This window comes from Athene cunicularia (genome assembly GCF_003259725.1).
Source record: "Athene cunicularia isolate RWA chromosome 4 unlocalized genomic scaffold, athCun1 chr4_part1, whole genome shotgun sequence".
NCBI classification, from domain to species: domain Eukaryota; kingdom Metazoa; phylum Chordata; class Aves; order Strigiformes; family Strigidae; genus Athene; species Athene cunicularia.
In genome coordinates this window covers 19,063,829-19,085,058 of record NW_020799098.1, presented here as the reverse complement: position 1 = coordinate 19,085,058, position 21,230 = coordinate 19,063,829, and the positions used below count along the sequence as shown (strand labels likewise).

At 38.6% G+C, this 21,230-nt stretch overlaps 1 protein-coding gene across 1 annotated transcript in view; it reads left to right on the top strand.

Moving 5' to 3' along the window:
- The window catches only part of DHX15 (DEAH-box helicase 15), a 41,706-nt gene extending 32,092 nt beyond the window's left edge, over positions 1 to 9,614 (top strand). The window contains exons 11-13 of the mRNA XM_026847315.1: positions 655 to 845; positions 7,663 to 7,832; positions 9,052 to 9,614. Of these exons, the coding sequence (XP_026703116.1) occupies positions 655 to 845; positions 7,663 to 7,832; positions 9,052 to 9,169 (479 nt within the window). The 3' untranslated portion in view covers positions 9,170 to 9,614. The remainder of the gene's footprint in view (positions 1 to 654; positions 846 to 7,662; positions 7,833 to 9,051) is intronic.
- Positions 9,615 to 21,230: the final 11,616 nt, after the last annotated feature.

Below are 21,230 nucleotides of genomic sequence, written 5' to 3'. Positions count from 1 at the left end.
TTAAACATGCAAGTTTTTATCCTGACAGAATAGCGTAGGCTTGCTGTCTTAACAGATTTCTTATCAGAGTTACTAGCAGTAGAAACAGTAACTAAGAGTACAGACTTCTGTTGCTGATGCTGTGTTTTACCATTCACCTACATTTACTTGAACTGCTGTGAGGTGTGTCACACTTAAAAAAGTCTGTAAAGCTCTTAACTGTTATTTGAATGCTTAAATTAAGGAGGGTTTGGTTTCTCAAATGCCATATAATTATGTACAGTCGTCTTGTGTGTTCATAGTATGCTATGGCTAAAATTGTGCAGTGTTCCTTACATGCAGTTACATTTTACACTGCAGGTCTGGAAGATTATTTTTTTAGCTGCAGGATATGACTTTTAAAATCTGCAAATTTATTGGTGTGGCATTTCAGCAAAACATCAGTGATTGTTTGTGTGTTTTGTTGGCAAGGGGAAAAAAGCTAATTTTCTTTTGTCCTGACTACATGCTTCCTGAATAGAAAACCATTTGGGCAATGCAAGAACTGTTGTTATTTATAAAAGTTTATGGATACTTTTTTCTGGTTCATCTGACTGATCAGTTAGTTACTGTTTTATTTACTTGTTCTAACTGGATGAAATACTAATTTTTGATTCATGTGTTTTAATGTTGCAGATCATGAGTCGGTTCAGTGGTGTTATGACAACTTCATTAACTACAGGTCCCTGATGTCTGCAGACAATGTACGCCAACAGCTGTCACGAATCATGGATAGATTTAATTTGCCACGTAGAAGCACAGACTTTACCAGCCGAGACTATTACATCAACATAAGAAAGGCATTAGTTACTGGGTATTTCATGCAGGTATGTGTGTGTAGGGAACATAGTTCAGTGTTTATGTGGTTTTTAATGTTAGTGTGGTTATTATAATCTATTAAACTTTATTAATATTATTTAAATTATATGTGGCTAACTACTACCTCTTAGTCTTTGTCAGACTGCTTGGTTATTACTCTAGTACTCTCTTTTTAGTCAAATCTTACTTGGAAGAGAAGTTGTAGGCAGTCTTACTAGTATCAAAATAATGTTTCTGGCATAGTCAGGAATTGATCACTAATTTCTGAATAGCTGAGGAAGTGACTTCATAAAACATTGTGAAGTAACTGAAGAGTATGTAGCTTTTAAATTGTTCATAATCTGGTACAAACAGGGGAAGTATAGTTGTGTATAAACACTAATTATATGTAATCCTTATAGAAGGAGAGTATTTTCTTTTGCATACTTTTCCATATTTCTATTTCACTTTTACATGAGTCACAGGTACTGGAGCAGGTCTGTAGTCTCAAGATGTCTTTTGTAACTCTTGCCTCTTGAACCAGGATGGTGTGGAAGCCAGTCTCCACAGCTACCTCGTGGATGCTTTGCATTCCATGTTTAGCATGCCTCTGAGCTAGAATGCAGGCTGCTTTTTTTTTTTTCCCTTTCAGTTGATGGGGTTTCTCTGCATAGTGCTGTCAGGCTGTGTTGTTTCTCTTCAGCACTCACCCCTGAGGCTGGAAGAGTCCCTTTGCTGGCTCTTGCAGACCCAGGAGTACAAAACCTTTAATGAGAGCAAGTCTTCATCCTCCTTGACTCAGGACTGTTGTGGTTATGTTTTTCCTTGCAAACATCCATTCTAATGCACCTCTGCAATGTGTCTGCTAGAGCCTGATATCTCACTTCTGGAGGACACAACCTCGTTATCCTTAAGAGGCTGACTGGTACCATGCCATTTCCTCATTTTTTGCTTGAGCTATGCTCTAATGGTGTTTGAAGCACAAAAGCTTACCAGTTGAAAAGGGAGCCATTGGTCACCGCTGTGCAGGTCAGAATGGCAAGCAGTTTGACAGGCATATGCTTACCACATCCTGACAGGGGCCCAGACTTGGGTACCCCATGTTTAAACACACACCACCACCACCACCTCCCTCCCCTGCCCTGGAATCAATAATGCCTTCCCCAGGGCTCAGCCAGTTTATAGCAGCAACATGTTTCTGGGTTTTTGGACTACAGGAATAGCAGTGTCAGCAACTGCATTTCACTAGATGCAAATGGGAGATTAAGGCTGTTGGCTGCTTTGAAATATTAAAAATGTTTCTAAAGACTGACTTGCTGTAACTCTTCAGACAAGTGGGCTAGTCATTGTGTTCAGCCCTTTCTTTTGGGACATGTTAATCTTTCTCGGACACACACACACCCCCACACCCCACACACACTTTAGTACACATTCCCCCCAGCCCTTTAATTCTGTAATGTTTTGCAAGACCAAGAACAGTTCTGCCCAACAGTCCTTGCTGGGCCCCAGCTGGGTGAGGCAGGTGTGATTGCCACAGCTGTGCTTTGTTCGGCAGAGTACCCTATGGCTTGCTTCGTTTCCTTGGACCTATAGGAGGTCATGTCCTTGATAGCTTGTGCACTGTTCTCTTCACTTCTGTTGCTCAGAGTGGAACTCTCCCTCTGATAGATTATTTACTACCATGGATGTGGCACTGCATGGTCAGTGCAGGTAGCTTTTTGGTCTCTACTGTTCAGAAGTTAAAAGATCTAACTTTGTATTTTTGCTGTGAATAGTGTAGTAGGCTCACATAGATGAAAGTGAAAGCCTTTCCAGAAGTCTCCTTGGGCTTCTGTGAGCAAGAGGTTGTTTATCACCCTCCTCACTCAAAAGCCTAACTGAATTTTTGAACTGAATTGAGATAGCTATGACAGACGTGCTGAAGGCATTTGGAGTGGAAGCCATTTCAATAGTTCTCCTTCTATGTGTTTGAGTCAATTTTGTTCTCAGTTTCTTTGCCTCCTTAACCTCCTTGATAGTGCAATACCTGTTTGACCTTGACTCTGAGCCTTCTCTCACAAATTCCATATTGCTTTGAATAACCTTCAGTAGAAAACTTAGAAATACCTAAAAAAGATTATAAATACTGAAAAGAGATGTTATTTACCAGCAGCTGAAGTGCTTAATGTAGTCTGTATGTACATTGTACCCTCTCTAAGCAGATATTTAGGCTCTGGCATTTGGGGGGTCATGTTCAGAAAACCTGAGTAGTGAAGTGCATACATCATTCTTTGTCCTCTTACAGAGCACGTGTGGAATTTGAAGTCTGAGCACTTGCAAAGTATTAACTGCATTGTCTTATACTTTGGTAATTGCCTAGTGTGTGAAAAGCAATCATAAAATTTTAACTGTAAAAATTTCTGTACTAGTCAAAACCTGTGGTTGATGTCAGACAATGCGGGCCTGTATTAACTGTTCAAATAGTACTAATTATATAGTTAGTACTAAGTACTGTAGATTTGCCTGTCTTCAGTTGCGTGTCAGTGACTGATAAATGTGGAATTTCTGCTGGTAATGAATCATCTCTTTTTCCCTTCATATTTAAATAGAAACTTGAATTCCAGTAAATCTGCCATAGCTAAGCAAAGGGAATAGTAAAATAGTTAAAAACTGCCAACAATTCTCTGTGTAGAAAAACTTCTGGAAGGGTAGATAGTGATAAGAAGTTAAGTGTCTTATAAAAATATCTTGCTATGTCCCTGGTTTCTTCTAGTTTTTATAGCAGAAAACTTCTATTGGCTTTTCCCAGAAACTTTCTGTATCACACATCAGAATAGGCAAAGTATATATAAAACAGTGAGAATGATGCTTGCAAAATCACTAAGAAACTGTTCATTGAAAATAAAATACCTCAGAGAAATACTGCTTTCTCAGTACTTCAGTGTTAGACATGTCCTGTTTTAAGTAAGGAGGGGGACTAGAAAATTGTACAACTGTAATATAATGGTAATTTGGTAACAAAACTCATGAACTAGGTATAGATGACTATTTACTCAGTAACTATTTTTTCTACTGAGTAAATAATCAAGCTCACCATTTTTGAAGTGTTAATAGACATGTAGCTGAAATAACTGTGGTAAAGCAAAAAATACTCCAGGAAGTAAGCCAAGGAAACTGTTAAAATGGAATTGGAAAAGGCAAGCAAATGCCAGAGTTTCTTAAAGATGGGTCGTCTTCCTCTTAGTGTGGGGTTTTTTTTGAGACTGATACTACCACTTGCTTTCAAGAACTTGGGTATTTATAATTTTATTTCTGATCTAGTAGTGAAAGCAGAACAGGAATTGATAGTTGAAAATTTAAGTTGGAATTTAAAGGCTGAACAAAGTCCTGTGGTGTCTTCAGATCAAGCTTTGGAACCTTTTTTGGAAGACGTGGCTTAGTTAAACACAGAATATATCAGAGTTGCTAAAGAGGATGAAGTTAAGTGACCTGTGCTGTACAGGAAGTTCAGTGTCACATGATTGAACTGTTAATTAAAATCTAATTTTTTTTAAATATTACTTCCTGTATGGAATGATGTAAAGGCTACAAAAATATACATAATCAGGATCCTACAATAATTGAATGGTAATAAACCTATGACAGGAAGGTGGTCACCAGTGCATTTATATGGTATTCATTTTTCCTCTTTAAAAATGCAGAACAACAGTTTAAAACTTTTTAACAGCTTCAGAAACATGGTTGCATGCTGTGCAAGCAGAGGTTTCCGAAATCCAAGTAACTGACGTTAACTTCTTTGGTGGCTGCTAGCATTCTTTTTTCAAAAAGACAAGAAACAATCATTTCTCTAAACTCTGTCAGGACTAGCCTGCCAAAATTTGTAGCCTTAAATCTAAAAAAGTTTGGATCTTGTTGATACTATGCCTGCTTTTTCTATTTTAATTGCAATTGAATTTACAGTGTTTGACATGTTTGAAGACCCTTGGTTGGGCCCTCTAAGTTCAGTGATGTGATGGACAATAAATAAGCACAAGTACATGCAAAATTTCACAGGAGGGTGTGACATCCTTGAAATCTCTGTTAAAAGAACTTGAACTAAACCCCTTTTCTATGGTGGCATGTGCCATGGTGGCCACTGTGTCTGTGTGGGTTTGTCATGTTGATAAAAGCATTATAATCGTCTCAAGTCATTGGCAGGTGGGATTTCTTGGTCTGCAGAGTAACCTATTGCAGAGATCAAGGGCTGTCTGGGCTCTTTATGATCCTTTTAAAGTCCAGATTGAGTAGCTCCTTACTAGTGTAGTCAGTAGTGTCAATAGCTTCAGTAGGGTAGCTTATTAACAAATATTTTATACTAACAGATTCATTTATGATATCTGGGTTCAAGTGTGTTCCCTAATATCTTGTTTACTACCACTACTTAATGAGAAATTAACTATGTGCTTTGTATGATTCTGTGGCTTCTGTGGAAGCTCATGCTTTTTATAGTCTGAAAAACATCACAGAAAGTTGAGGTTGGAAGGGACCTCTGGAGGACATCTGGCCCAACCACCACTGCATTGCATTTTACAGGCACTGGAACTGGTTGTGTGTCAGGGATTCAGAGCAGCACAAGTGTATATATGCTGCCTTCTGTGTCCTCCTTCACTCCCTTATGTCAGCCTTGGTGCTTGCAGTTGTGCTGAAGCAGCTTGGGCTGGGAGGGAGCAGGAAAATGCAGTAGCTGACCAGTCATCATTGCTTGCTGTGGAGCCATAGCTTCCCTCCACATAATTTGTTATAGAGCGTTGTCATTAGTGAACCTGAAACTCTTTACCAATCTGTGTACTAAAGCATACTGAATAGAAACATCTAAATAGGTTAAATACCATATCTCAGTGTTAGCTCAGGTCGAAATAAGTCATAACAGTATGTAACCACTTAAGTGACATCCCCAATATCCATGTTCTAAGGAAACATTTTTTCTTAATTTTGGTTATTCCAGTCCCTGTCCTTCCCTGGAAATTAAGAGCTAACTGTAATTCTCTGTAGCATTTATTTTTCTTTGAGTATGCTTAATTTAGTTATTTCAGAATTTTTTTACTTATTTCTTGTTTACTTCGTGTAATTCTGAACTACAACTCCTTAAGAAAATGGTATGTATCTGGGAAAGCTAGATTATAAATTTACTATTTTAATACATCAGAGTAAGACTGAGGTGCTAAAGGTAATTTGTATTGATTTAAATGTAACAGCACTCTGTTTTCTAGAGTGAAACTTAAATGAATGCTTTTATAGGAAGAACAGAAACAGATGAAGCACCCAAATGTTTTTGTACACATGCTTTACGTTTGATCTGAAAAATGAAATTGATGTGTTTTTTTAAAAAAAACAAACAAACACAAAACACAAAAACCAGCATAATCCCCCAGCAACATGTGTGCACTGATTGTGCTCTGTCTGTGACAGATGAGTTTCTAGTCTAGTTGGGTTTGTAGCTATACTGCTATTTAATTTTGCAAACGTTGGGTTGAGTTGGATGAGATTAAGCCGGAATTGTTACAGACAGGGCACTGTTAATGTCCATTTAAAAGAGCCTCCATGGATTCCCCAGACTTGAGATAAATTAGCAGTGTAATATCTAAAATCTTGTGTGAAAAGGTTTGCAGACTATTGAAATACTTTATGCTACTTGTAAAACAGGTTCTGGATGTTAATATCGTAAAATGAGAAGCACATGCAAAATAAGTAATTTGTTATTAAGGAAATATTCTAACTTAAAATTTGAGGTAGCTGTTGCTTTAGAAATCCTGGGATTTTAATCTGATAGGTGGAATTTGCCTTTGACTAGGCAAAAAAAGAGAAAAGGTGAGATACACCTAGGAATTAAGAAAACAAGAAACTATACAGTCTATATTAAAAGCAAGCAGCTAACGATGATCTGCTTAAAAATGTGTCTTTCAGTCATCTTTCAGCCGTTTTCCATCCTGCTTCACCTTTTTAGAGTCTTTTTGTGTATGTATATATATGTAATGAAATAAGTATTCGGGTCATCTTGAATTACCAGTATCAAAAGGTTAATTTTAGTTAACTGTTCTGTTAGATTAACTGTTCTTACAGAGGATATCCTAAGGATAACGGTCTGCTTTACCAAATCTTAATGAGCTAGGTATCGGAGCATCTTGGCGAGGTAGGCTTTATTCCCTTTCATAGAGCAAGAAGCTTAGTCAGAGAGAGGTTAATTGATTTTCACCAAGGTCACAGCAGAAGTGTGTTGCTGAACCTACATTTTCCAGCTCTGAAGCTCATGCTGTAACAAGATTGTTCTTATTTCTGACATACTAAACTTCCTGTTCTTACTGGACTGGCGTATTTTTTTCAGGCCCACTGTGTGAGAAGATTTACAGAATAATCTGTGCATCAGTAAAATTACCACTGAAACATGGTAGTAATAAAAACTTGCAGGGCTGATGTGGCTTACTGGTCCCCCAGTACTAGTGCAGTGAGATTGCGTGAAGTGGATGTCTGTGGTAGATCACAGTTGACTTTGTGTGATGTTACAAACCTGTCTGGTAGATGTTCCTTTCCAGTACTTCTCTTTGCACTGCTGCTGTTCTAATAATGATTCTTCTCTTTGGGTGATAACTATTTTTGTATGTTGCTTGAATTGTAGAATATACACTTACCGTGACAGTTAGCAAAAACATCTGGCATCTTGATTGTGTCTATAAAAAAACCTGAATAGTTGAAGTGGTCAAGTAACGCACCAAATTTAGATGAGGTTTTGAAGTTGGGATAGTATGTTTTGTATAGAATACTTGCCAGTCAGCTTGAAATCACTTCATTTAAAAATTGCCTGTGGTAATGAAAGAATGTCTTTTTACTTAGGTGGCACATTTGGAACGAACAGGGCATTACTTAACAGTAAAAGATAACCAGGTGGTGCAGTTGCATCCTTCCACTGTTCTTGATCATAAACCAGAATGGGTGCTCTATAATGAGTTTGTCCTTACAACAAAGAATTACATCCGGACATGTACAGACATCAAGCCAGAATGGTAAGCCAAAAGTCTTAAAACAGTCATGACCTACTGTAAAGCTCCTGTTTTTCTTTTTCCTTTTTTAAATTGAGGTAATTTCCTTTTACTTTTTCTAAAGATAATATTATTAAAATGGTTTGGGGAATGGCAGTGGCATGGACTTGAGATCTTGTAGATGACCGAAGTTTTTCTTTGTGGGTACTTGTTTCTGTTTGTGTGTAAAACTTGGCTGCCTGGGCTCTGTATGCAGTACACAAAGATGCTTGCCTTAAAACCAGTTACTTCAGTAAGCCTCTTGGGAAGGAGCTCCTGGAGCTGCTAGGTTTGGGACTGTCTCCTAGCACCCACTTATATACCTGAGTTAAGAGATACTGGTAGATGCCTCTGTTCTCAAGTCCTGGGACCTCTCTTGGCAGTAGGTGTCTTGTTTTTTTGGAAGGATCTCATCAGGATTCAGTACCTTCTCAAAATATGAAGGAAAGAGGTGGTAATACTGGTACTGCCTTGCAATAATATTTATTTGTCAGCAGAGTCTGTATGAGGGAGATTGAGGCCTGATCCTCTGCAGGCAAGCAGAGATCTGAATCATCTTGCCTGTCTTTAAGGTTATACTTAAACTGTCAAGTTGTAAGCTTTGGGGACATGGGAGACTCTTCAACTGTTGTTGAAACTATCCTGTTGTGCAGAAAGAGTTTGAAGATCTGTAAGCCAGAAAACATAGTGTATATATGTGTATGTATAGTCTGTACCATTTTAATGGAAAATGTTTGACTCGTTCCTTAGAAATCTTTCTCTGAACAAGTGTTGTATAGCCTAAAGCAGGATCCTATGGCCTTGGTTTAATTTTTAAGCTTAAAACAGCTACGGCTGAACTGTACTCTGTACAAACTGATATTTAGGTGGGCTTCTGTGGCTTGTGAACTTGGACATTAAGCAGCAGCTCGGACTGTATGGGCTACTTTGGCATGTATTGGAGCAGCAGTGTGGGTCTGTAAGAGACGTGGCTGAACAGCAGGAGCATCTTGTGAGACCAAGTGCTTGCTTTTTTGCTTTGGTTGTGGGTGTTTGCACAGGATGGGACTGAGATTTAAATGTGTGTGTGTAAACTTTCATTAATCTTAGAATCGTAGAATGAGTTGAAAATAACAGATAAGACTTGTTTCCCTCAGTTCTAGAATTTCTGTAGGATGCATCTTAAAGTTTGAGTATTAGTAACAAACTTTTCCTTTTTTGACAGGCTGGTGAAAATTGCCCCTCAATATTATGACATGAGCAATTTTCCACAGTGCGAAGCAAAGAGACAGTTGGATCGCATCATTGCCAAACTTCAGTCCAAGGAATACTCACAGTACTGATTTTATGCTTTGAACTGAAGTTATTCAGAGGACAGCTTTAAGAGATGAAAGGATTCAAAGTTCAAGTTGTGCTCTTCACTTTGGTTCAATAATGGCCTTTATTTGAAAGCTTTTTAATTTTTCTTTACAGTAAATATTCCATTCTGATTTCATAAATTAAACATTTATGCCTCCCTTTTGTGTTGACACTGTAGCTCATACTGGAAAAGCTGATCAATGTTTTGCAGTTTATTGAAAGTAGTTCTATATATAACAATGTTATAAGCATTTCTTTAGAAATGGTTGAAAATGCTTCTAAAAATGTGATTATCGACCATGGTATGCATGATCGTTGTAATTGTTGACATTCCTTTTAGAAGTTGTGAAATGTTACAACTTGTGCTTATGTAGACACAATCTTCGGCTTCAGTACAAAGGTACTGACTTCAATAAAGTCTATTTATACTAATTTTGTGCCACAGTATGTCAGTATTTCTATTGTTTTGATCAAAACCTGAAAAGCCATTTAATCTCCCATTAAACTGCTGTTTTATTGACATGGCAGTAGTTTAATATTTTAATACTAGAAGTGTGGATGCTTAAGCAACACAGTTAAGATGACATCAATATAATGCATACAATGTTAATCCCTTGCAAAGTTGTTTAAATTATGTAGGAAACTTTTAAAAATGAAATGCATGTGTATGTTTTTGGAGAATGCATTCTTCAAACATACTCCTAGATATTTCTTGGACAGAATTGTAATAATATGTCCTGTGATGTGTCTGGCCAGTTAGGAATTACCCTGCTGGGCAATGTTCAGATGCAGTTTAAGATCCACACGAATAGCAGCCTAAGCAACACTTGTAGGTCAGAATACATTGCACCTTTGTAATTTTATAGTGATTTTTAGTGAAATACGACTTGACAGCATTTTCAATTTGGGCAAGCTAATCCCATGTAGCATTTATGTATAATTTGATTAGGGGCCTGGAGCGCTTGCCCTGTGAGGCCAGGCTGAGAGAGTTGGCGTTGTTCACCTTAGAGAAGACTCTGGGGAGACCTTATCGTGGTCTCCCAGGACTTAAAGGGGGCTACAGGAAAGATGGGGAGGGACTCTCTATCGGGGGGTGTAGTGACAGGACAAGGGGTAATGGTTTTGAACTGAAACAGGGAAGATTTAAGTTAGGTGTAAGGAAGAAATTTGTTACTGTGAGGATGGTGAGACACTGGAACAGGTTGCCCAGAGAAGCTGTGGCTGCCCCCTCCCTGGCAGTGTCCAAGGCCAGGCTGGACAGGGCTTTGAGCAACCTGGGCTAGTGGAAGGTTGGGGGGTTGGAACAAGATGATCTTCAAGGTCTCTTCCAACCTAAACTATTCTGGGATTCTGTGAGTCAATGTATTTGGTCAGATTCCTGTCTTCCCTCTCCCTGGAATACACTGAGATTTAGTCCTTCTGGCAAAGAGAAGCTGCAGCAGCTCTTGCTGAAACAGGTTCCCCTAGAATGGGCGCTGTGTGCTGTCATGCTGTAAGGCTGAAGCAAAAATAGGTTATGTTTGGCAAGGTGGCAACTAACCTCAGTTTGGCTAATCTTAAGCACTAATGTTTTGGGGTATCCTGTTTAGATAATAGCAGTTAGCTATAGCATTACTTGTAATCAAGCAATTTGAGGATTTTCTTCTAATTCCCAATTTTTTTTTTAATAGCCATCTATATGATGGGGAGTGGAAAAGTTTTGATTTTTTTTTTTAATTAGCAATGAAAAGAGTGTTGTGAATGAAAACGTGACTGAAGATTAAAATTTGAGTGAATTTATAATACACAGTGGGACTTGTGAGTCTGCCTCAAGTTCTATAAGCAAGTGAGGGAGTGGGGGATCTCCCCAAGTCAGGCATTGTAGGATGGGTCTGGACTTTCCTGCCCTGTGAAATAATTTTCAGTAGGAAGGAGAGAGGTTGAGTCATCATGAACTCAATTAAGTTTTCTGACTGCAGTTAGGGGAATTTTTATTTAAAACAGTAAGGGTCCTAACTTCTTAAACAATTTGTATGCTTAGGAATACTAGTTTGAAATGAAATGTTTGTTTTGCAAATTCCTGCTTTGGGATAACTCATGTTCAATATGTGGGGTTTCATAATGGCTTGCTTGATCCTCCTTTTGGGGGGCAGAGGGGGCTACTTTGTGCAATGCTGAAAAATGGCTGCTCCCCGGGTAAGAATTTCTCTAGTATTCATGTGTAGCCTTCAGCTAAATGGTGTAGAACCACCTTCTGTGTGACTTTCCTAGGTATGGCAAGGTCCACAAACACAGCCAGTTCTCAGCATGAAATCCCTTGAGGACCCCGGAACCAGCTGGCAGAGACTGCAGTAGCTCTGGTACTTGCGAATGGGGGAGCAGATGGCTATGGCTGTGAGTGGAACTTGACACGGGAGAGAGTCTGGCCTGGTTTTCTTTTTTTCTTCTTTTAATTGTCATACCCACAACTCAGCTGGGGCTGTGACAGCCAACCTGGGATCTTTCACTCTCCTCTGTCTTTGCTACCAGGAATGCAAATACTACAGGCCAAATTAATGTCCTCTTGACAGCTGTGCAACCCTGCCATCTTCCAATTAAGTCAGTGACACCTGTGCAATCCACCTGAAGGCACTGGGGTGCACTGGTGTCATGGGCTTAATTGGAAGGCTGCCGGGTGTCCCAGCTGTCCCTGGGGTCAGAGCAGGCCCTGTGCCCTCTCCCCTCCTGGCAGTGGGAGCGCCGGCTCTGGGCAGCAGCCTGGCCGTTGGGACCCCACTGGAACCTGGGGGCTGGTGTTTTGGGAAGGAACCGGAGCTCAAACATCTGGGGAAGCCAGTGGATTAGATACTTGCGTGACATTTGCGTATGTCATCATGATTCCCTGGAAAACATTTCTCTTACTGAAGAACTGACAAGCAAAGTGCTTGCAGTGCTTCAGTTTAGGGCTAAAGTGCTCTGTGACAGCGGACTGTGTGTGCTCAGCGCACAGCCGATCCTTCACTCACTAACGGTTGTGTAGCAGAGTGGCCCTGGGCTTGGAAGTGGCCTTGTGCAGGCGTCATGCAGTCGCTGTTCTGCACATTACTGATTTCTCATAACTGAGCGTGTTTAAGGGTTTGGGGCAGTATTGTAGAGACTCAATTGCTGTGGATACCTTAAGAGTTACTGCAAATTTCACTCTTTTTGATGTAATTTTAGAGCCATATAGCAGTGGGAAGGGAGCAAGTTACCTAAGTTATCCAAGTGGCCCTCTCTGAAGGAAGGGACAGCATGGCTGCTTGGAGAAAGGCATTTTCTAGGCCCTAAAGGGAAACTGTTAGGCACCCTCTTCTTACAATTACATTGGGGATCCGACAGATGCCTGCAGAGTAACTTGGTTTTGAGGATAGCCCTGTGTTTTTCATAAATGTTGAAAGGTAAAATCTAATTTCCATTTTTCTTACGAAAACACTGTCAAAAAACGTTGCCAAGAGAAACAAAAGGAGACCAAGATGGAGGTGTAGGAACAAGGCTGCTTTATCTAGGAGCGTATGAAGGTCACTGCCCTCCTCTTATAACAGCTAAACACACCCACAGTCCTGCTTATCATCAGAGCTTTGCTTTTGGCTGCTTATACTACAGGCTGCAGTAAATGGGGGAAATGGCTGGAAATTGCAAAATACGTGAGAGTTTGCTAACCTCAGATAGAAATTCAGCTTCCCGTGCATTCAGTTTGGTGAAATGCCACAGCTGACTAAAAGACCCCGTGGCTCTTGCTGGCCTGTGGAGCGAGAGCCCCTGACTCAAGTACATCGGCTGCCCCAACCAGCGTTAGCTGCTGGCTGTCCTTCCGAGTTCCCTGTCTTACTAATGCTGCTTCGGAGCATTCAACCGCTAGCTAGGGTATAAGCAAGTTTGTTTTGGAGGACTGAGGAATTCCTCCCTTAGGATTAGTTGGTTATCTGCTTTGGAACAATCTAAAAAGAAAAGCAATGCTTTGTTTACTTACAGTGATTTTTTTACTTTTACCAGAGGAATTCTGGTGGGTTTTGAAAATATGTGGTTTGTATAAAATAAACTATTTATAGTGTGGGACTTTTGAAAATATAGAATGGATTAGATGATAGGAAAATAGTACTAAGTGAAAGGAGTATATTTTTTGAAAAGAGGAGAGTCTTCCATCTTAATCATGCTTCTGTATTAATACCTCAAAGCAGTAAAGGGCTAATACTGATGTGAGGTAATAAGTATGTTTAGGTTTGCTAGGAACTGAAGTAGTTACTGAGTACATAAAGCTGTGTTTAGATATGTATCTATTAACATTACGAAGACATAAAGAAGTGACCAGTTATACTGCATTTAGATTTGTAGGGATTTTATAGCATTTAGAATTTTTGTCAGAGAAAAGAGTAAATGGTGACTTCATGCTTTGCTATGTCTTGATGTCATAAAAAACCCTGAAATTTTGCTTTTGGGAGATCTGTATATATACCAGTGCAAGACCCATGCTTGAAGTTCCTTTGGGGTTACAGGAATGTACCCATTTGTTGTACCTGTATTAATTCCCTGAGGTTACCCAGCTGTTGGTACAGGCCCATTTGGGTTGCTCTGATTGTATCAGTTTGGTCAGCTTTGTGTGACAGAGCAATACCACGATTTCTGATCACCTTCTCCATTTTTGGATCAGGGCTTGTGAAACAGCATCAGTTTGTGACATGTAAATTTCAACCTGCTCTGCTACACAGTACATCTTGGAAACTGCTAATTATTTGCTGTAAGAAATGCAGCCTAAAGCAAAAATGCTGAAATTAGCTTTCAGTATATCATTTTAAAAGATACTTTTAACAAAAGTCAAAGGGCAAAGAGTTTTCCTTTCATCCAGTCAAGCTACAATTATTAATTTGTAACCAGATTGCTATAGTTTTCTTCATTTTCTGACAATTTAGCAATAAAAAGCCATACCCCACCATGATACTATAGGAAGCAAGAGAGTTGTATTCTAAAGTACATTAATTTCTTCATTTATGTAATTTGTGAGAAATCGCCATTTCTCTTGTTTTTAGAACAACTGAAGGTTTTAATAATAAACATTTTACTATTGGAATTATAATCTTGTATTGGTACTCTGTTGACCTTTTAAAATTATTTAACTTCAGCACTATGTCTGTGATAAGATTACTGTGAATCAGTGAGGGAAAAGTGATCTACTTGGTCAACCTAGTTCTTTTTTCTACTAACACATCTTACACTGGTAGCTTGCTTTTGTTCTGTGCTTCCTAGAATGGTTCTGATACAAAACTGGGCATTGGTCCCCAGTAATACAATCAGATATTTTTGAGCTTGAAATGAGCAGCTTTAAAAGCAGGATGAAACCATTATATGAGAGTGTTTGCCCTTCTCTTCACTTTTCCGTTTGCAAATGACAAGCTTGGGCTGCCTCTAATTTGCACTGATGCGTTTGAGATAAGTGGTTGGCATCAAGGAGATCCCAGCTTCCAGTATCGAGGGATTAAACTAAATATGGTAACAGCAGTAAAATCGCATTCCTGTAGCAGTGGTAACAGACTAGTTCTGCTGATTGGAGGTGTTCTAATTTTGCAGGTAGTTTCTCAGGAACACTGAATGTATGTTAAAGAGATGATAAAATAATATTCATGTACATCTTGTCTCTGAGTGATTCTTGAAGCTTTTTCCAGCTATGAAAGCTGTGCAGTAGTTATTGTATAGAAAAATAAAACAGCACAAATTAATGTTGATAATAAATATTTCCTGTGGCTCTAAACATCTATTATTTTGGGTTGGTCTTATTTTTTTAGCATAAGTAGGCTCTTGTCTTCCATTTGAATTCAGTGTTTATTTTCTAAGCATATCCCATTAATGTTCCCAGCCTCACCGCTTCCAGCGGCATAAACAACAAACACTTAAACCATCGAGCACTTATCGGGATCCACAGAGTGGAGGGTTGCTGGTGGACCTATTTCCTGGCTGGTCTGTCTACTAAAATATTCAGCCATGTAGTGAAACTGCTTCTGCTTATGTTAGTAACCAGTTCTAGCCTCAAAAATATCAACCTTTTCAGCTTTATGAAGGTGCTAGTGTTTCCTATAAAAATTTGTGTGATTTTAAAGAATTACAAACGAAACTTGACCTTTCAAACCTTAGAGTGATATCTCTGCAGTTGTTTCATTTTCCATGTTGAATAACAAGTAACTGATAAGCCTTTTACTGTGACAGGGATAGTATCATTCTTTTAAAAAAATTAATGCACTGTGAACCTTTCCTGAAAGGCTTACAATTTGTTAAAAGCAGTGCGATTCATGAAATGTTTCTATGAGCAGCTAGCTGTCCAAGAGGATATTGACAGCTTTGTTCCAGTAAGTTATTGGGTTACTCAATATAATGGAACTTCAATTACAGCTACATTTACATACTTTAAAAAAATAATTTGATTAAGAGCAGAAATCAAAGATTGGCAAGAATTTAAAATTCCAGTCTTAATGATCACAGTAATACGTACCCTGCTTGTTGAAAACAGACATTTCATTCAGTAAATTTACAGACAATGAACAGCCTCTCCTTATAAGCAAACTGGTGTTAAAGAAAAATCCATACAAGAATGGAAACGAGAACACGAAAATATTTATTTCATTTTATATGTCAGATTGGGGCTGTGCTTTACACGTTTTTGCTCTAAAGCTCCTTGTTGGACTTGCTGCTATGTAAATCCAAACACTATTCAAATGTCTGTGTTCTCGAGCATTGCCAAATATGAGGTTAAACAGTAATGTGTGGTAAGAGTTGTGATTTTTCTGCAGCCTAAAGAAATTCTGTCTGTTTCTGGAAGAGAATTATGAAAGGAAAAGTCAATAGGAAAATATTCGATTCTATGTAATGGTAATGGCCTACTTCATGATCTCCTTCATAATCATATTTGTTCTTCACACGATAATTGCCTTCAATGAGTATTAGTTTTGTAAGTAAAGCTTAAGAGTCCAACCGTTTGTAGTTTACTGGCTTGATATGAGACTAATGTTTAGATCTCTCATTAAATACAGTGAGGATTTGGAAATTAATTTGCTTTTTTTAGCAGTCTCTTGGTCAAACTAATTTGATTATAAAAACAACTTTATCAGTGCTGGGCTGCCTAGACTCAGAACAGAACTTCCTAAATTAGCAACAAGGTCAGCTGTAAATCTTTATTCTTACTACTTCTAAACTTCGAATTAAAAAAGTAAAAATTTGCAGACACATGCTAATTGCCTTTCACTGCGTTCACTTTAACTTGCTTTAGGAAAAAATTGTTATTCTTTCCCTTGAATTTGGGTGATAAGTAACAGAAACGACGTGCTTACAAGCTGCAAGACCATGTCTGGTACAAACACTTGCCTAGGTTTTCTCCTAGTCAGGTTTGGTTTTATTAATTGGATCAAACAGGATGATGTCACAGAAGAAATCAAGAGTTAATGAGCGGTCAAATCCCTTTGAAATATCTATCAAAAACCTGAGGGTTTGCTGCCTCTTTGTGGTATTTCTTGTGTAAAAATGGAATTCTGTATTGATCAAAGCTTTTCTTGGGATTGTGCAAAACACAGTTAAATGCATTTTCCCTGAGTTCTCCAGTGTGTGACTGGGAATCTGACCTCCTCCTCCTCCTCCACATTCTTCCCCACATGATACAGTGCATGGTACCAAAGGAGTAGCCAAATATTTTTTGAATGTCTAATATACTTTGTGACGATGAGGTGCTACTACTCTGTCAATTGGCTTTGAATAATGTGCTGACTGGTGAAGCCTTTTAGCTTTTTCATTATCTGAGGGATGACAAGAGATCCTGTCATACCTTTCAGTATGTTCATTCTTAGATGACATCTTTACCATGATTGATAAAATAGTGGTGAGTCTACTCCATTTATATCACTCAGTATTTTGCTAATGATCCAGATGTATGTACCCAGAAGCAGGCAGAATATCTCTGATCAGATCTAATACTTATACGATGGGCAGAGACCTGTGACAAGGGAACCATCTTGATTCCTGCTCATTTGGGTTATTCTAGGATTTCCCCCACACACACCTTCGATTAGTTACTTCATAACTACAATCACAGATATATTTGGGAAATTATAATTGATAGGGCATTAGTAATTTATTCACATTGTTAATTGGTGGTGAGACTATAAAAGTTATGAACTACCTCGTAAGTTCATGCCTGCCTACATTTGAATGGCACATATTCACTGGTTGTTATTTATAATTTTTGGGGTATTGAACTGATGGAGATTACTCATGTTGAAAAGCTGCTGGAAGGCCTCAACTAGGAATTAAATTATCATAGTGGCTTCATTTTGTTAACAATCTCATTGAAAATATCTTGCTTGCAGGACAATCAAACTCATCAGTGTTCTGCTCCTCCACTTCAGTAGACAAAGTTTTAATCAGTGGCACACTTGATCTTGCAGAATTCAAGGAAAATAATTTCCTGCATTTTTGAGATGAGCAAAAATTCATGTAATCTAGCTTTTAAACTCCTGGCACTTTTTTCTTTCTTTCTTTTTGAATAATCAGCTTTACTTCATTCAGTTGACTCTTTCACGTAACTTCAATTATCAAGATGACCCAATGCTTGGATGGGATTAGCTCATGGATGAAGAGCAAGCAACTGAATCTGAACTTGGGTGAGGCAAATAACAGACTGATGGTGACATCAAAACATTTTGAAAAATGTACCGTTTTCTCTAAAATTGTACATTTGCAATTGGTCTTTGCATTTAGATGGCTTTAGAGAACCTTATTACTCATTTTTGATGGTCTCACATAGCACCATTTACAAAAAAATACTTTTCTACTGTCCTCTTTTTCTTGGAGCTGCCATCCTATCCTAGCAGTCAGTCATCTAGCTTCAATTTTCTTATCTTTTGGATGAAGTACAACGGTGTATGCAATCTTCACCATCTGGCAAACTTCTAAAAATGAGTTATATTCCAGGTCATTTTTTTTTTTCTTCAATGCTCTTAACAGCCTGGACTCAGCTCTGGGATGAAGACCATGAATAACGAAGCCAGTGCCAGTTATTTCTTTGGTGTAACAACTTTCTGAAATAAGGGAAAAACTTGCCTGTGCAGTAGCCATAAGTACAAGATGGTATAACAGATTTCAACAGTAATTAATAATAATCTAGAATCTCAATTTTAATTGCAAGGACCATTTCTTTGAGTGTTTCTTCTCTCACCATAGGCAGCAAAGACTCCAACACAATACTGCTGCCTTTTTGAGGAGAGGAAGAATGAGCAGAGGTTAGTCACCTAGTTCAGCACACTGTTTGAAAGTATTCAGATATTACAGTGATACAATCACAGTGATACAATCAATCATGAGAAGTATATTTGGACATAGCAGAACTTTAGAAAAGCTGTCTCTGATAAATTCCTATACCACCATCATTCAGTGGGTGGAGAGTATCCGTTTTCTGGTTTTTGATCAATGAGTTTCAGTTTTCTGAATGCAATTTTCTTTCAGCAGAACCTTGTATTTTTTGAATGGTGGTGTGTAACTGAAGTTTGGGAGTGGTATTCCAGGATTCTTTAGAGAAGCTGTATTTTGGTTGATCTTGATTTGTTATGCCAATATTGAAAAATTTGCACATGTAGTTCTTGTGGTTGAGGCTGATGACCCCAATGTGCGGAGGCTGTCCCAGGAGCTCTGGGTCTCGAGTAGCTTGGAACTGGGCTGTCTAGCCATGTGAAGGTGAAAAAAGCCACTTGGATTTTAGCTAGACTATGGTGAGATGCCAATCAGAAAAAGCAGAACACTGAAATGATGTTTTAAAGGTGACTGTGGCTGCTGTGTTCTCATCCACTGGTGGTTTCATTCTTGGTTATGTCTTCTTGCATTTTTGTATTATAGATACGAGTTATCTTGAAAGTTAAATAGAAACCTAAATACTCTGGAATATCCACTTACTTCTGCTGTAAGTAGGTTTTTGCTCCTCTGGGGCTAATTGCCTTTATAAACATTGTCTAATAATGTTGCTTGACTTTTCCAAGGGTCTGGTACTTAAACTGTTGATCTCCTCAAATATTAAAAGGACGTAATACCTAGCTCCAGAGGTGTTCATAAAGCAAAATGAAATCATTTGATGGAAGGTGCTAAGCAAGCTCTAACGTATTAGCCTAATAGAAAACCTATCAGTGGACTTTTAAAGCCTTTCCTCTTCAATTTTTATGGACTGTCTTAATTGACTTTAAAAGGCTTTTATGCACTTATGAATAGTTTTTTTTTTTTTTTTTTTTTTTTTTTTTCACCTGCAAATAAGATACGGGGACAGCTTCTAACTTTATAGAATATCCGATATTGTAGGCTTTTGCCCTGTGAGAAGGGATTTTCAGCTAATGAAGTCTAGTAAAGTCAGGAGTAAAAAAAGTTACATGTGTCTGCTAATGCTGAAAACTTAGGAAAAAAAGTGTCAATGTGAACAAAATAATAGTACCCATAAAACATTTTGAGTTAGTTATGATTGCAAGCTTTACAAATAGTGGGGACCACAGCACTCAGTATAGATGCTACACTGATGATTGGAGGGACTCTACACTGCCTAAAACAAAGGTACAGCTCATGGAGTATCACTTTGTGTTGTAGAATCTTTAGAGGCTACAGCTGAGTTGAATCTTGATCCCCTTGGGACTGTTCTGATACAAATCTGTCTGCTTACATGGAACATACAAGTTGAAGATCAATGTCTTTTCTATCTCAAATTATCCACACGCTTCTGAGACGGAAGACCTCTAGAAGCCTTGCTTTCCAGGGTCTTTCTCAAGAGATCACGCTGCATAAAGAAAAGGGGAGTTCGTGATGGTCTGGCTTTTGCCTGCAACAATGGGGTACATTTACTCTTTGAGAGGTTTCTCCAAAAACTTGGCACTTGGCGATGCCAGATCTATTACTGGCTCAAACAGCAGTCCCTGGCCTTAGTCTTGTTTCTGTATACCTGCCTCAGGGAAAGATGATGTGCTTGTCTGTGAGCAGACAGGACCAGCCTCAATTTGAAAGCCCTACCCTGATTCATTCACCTTATTCCCATACCAGACAGGCTTTGCAGGTAAAAAAACCTCAACACCCCCCTCAAAGAAAAGTTTCTAGATTCTGAAAGTCTTTAAGCTGAAAACATGGAAGCAAAGAGCAAACCAAATTATATTCTAGCCTGTATTTAACAAGATGTCTTTCTAGCTGCTTAGCAATCCTTTACGTAGTACTCTGGCACATCCTAACTGTGCAGTATTATGCTGTGTGCATCTTTGAAAAGATTTGAGTGATTTTGTCTGTCCCTCCTGCACCAGGCCTCTTTCTTTCAGCACAGATGGAGTATTAATGGTTTTTCTGAGGTTACTTTTTTTCTTCAAACATTTCCTGGATTTTGCCGTTTTCTCCACCCCCTAACCAATCCATTTGTTCCAAGTTCCTTGCAAAAGTTTATTTTATCTCCACTTCTTCCTGCCCACAGGATTGAACACACTTTATCATCTTTTCTGTGGAGCTGTTAGCACCCCTGGGATGTGATATTAGACAATGGTTATTTGTGGATTTTTTTATGTTTGGTTACACACTTCTAGTAATAGAAGTAATATACAAAGGTTTTTTGCTCCATCACAAACGTCACAGCAACAGTGATGTTAGTGTGCTAAATCATGCGATAGACAGATTATTACCCATTTCAGTAATGGCTGATTGACTGAAAACATCTACAAATGGTCTGGAGCAACAATACATAATGTTAGTTTTCAGATCTTGTTTTGCTGCCAGCAGAAGTGTGCTCTGCAGAGGCCTTGAATAGGTTCTGCCTAGTTCACAGCTATAAGAAAAGACTACAGCTGGATCTCCATTAGTAACTGATCACTGTGCAATTAAGCTTAACTTCCTACCAGTGATGGTCCCCCAGGGGCAACTCTCTGAACTTCAAATGAAGAGATTTTGAGCTAGAGCAAATGGTTAACAGCAGGGTGAGGAACAATGTTTGAAGGAAAAAGATTAGAAAAACCCCAAACATTTAAGAACTCATAATCTGTTTTGAGACTTTAGAAGAACAATGCATTG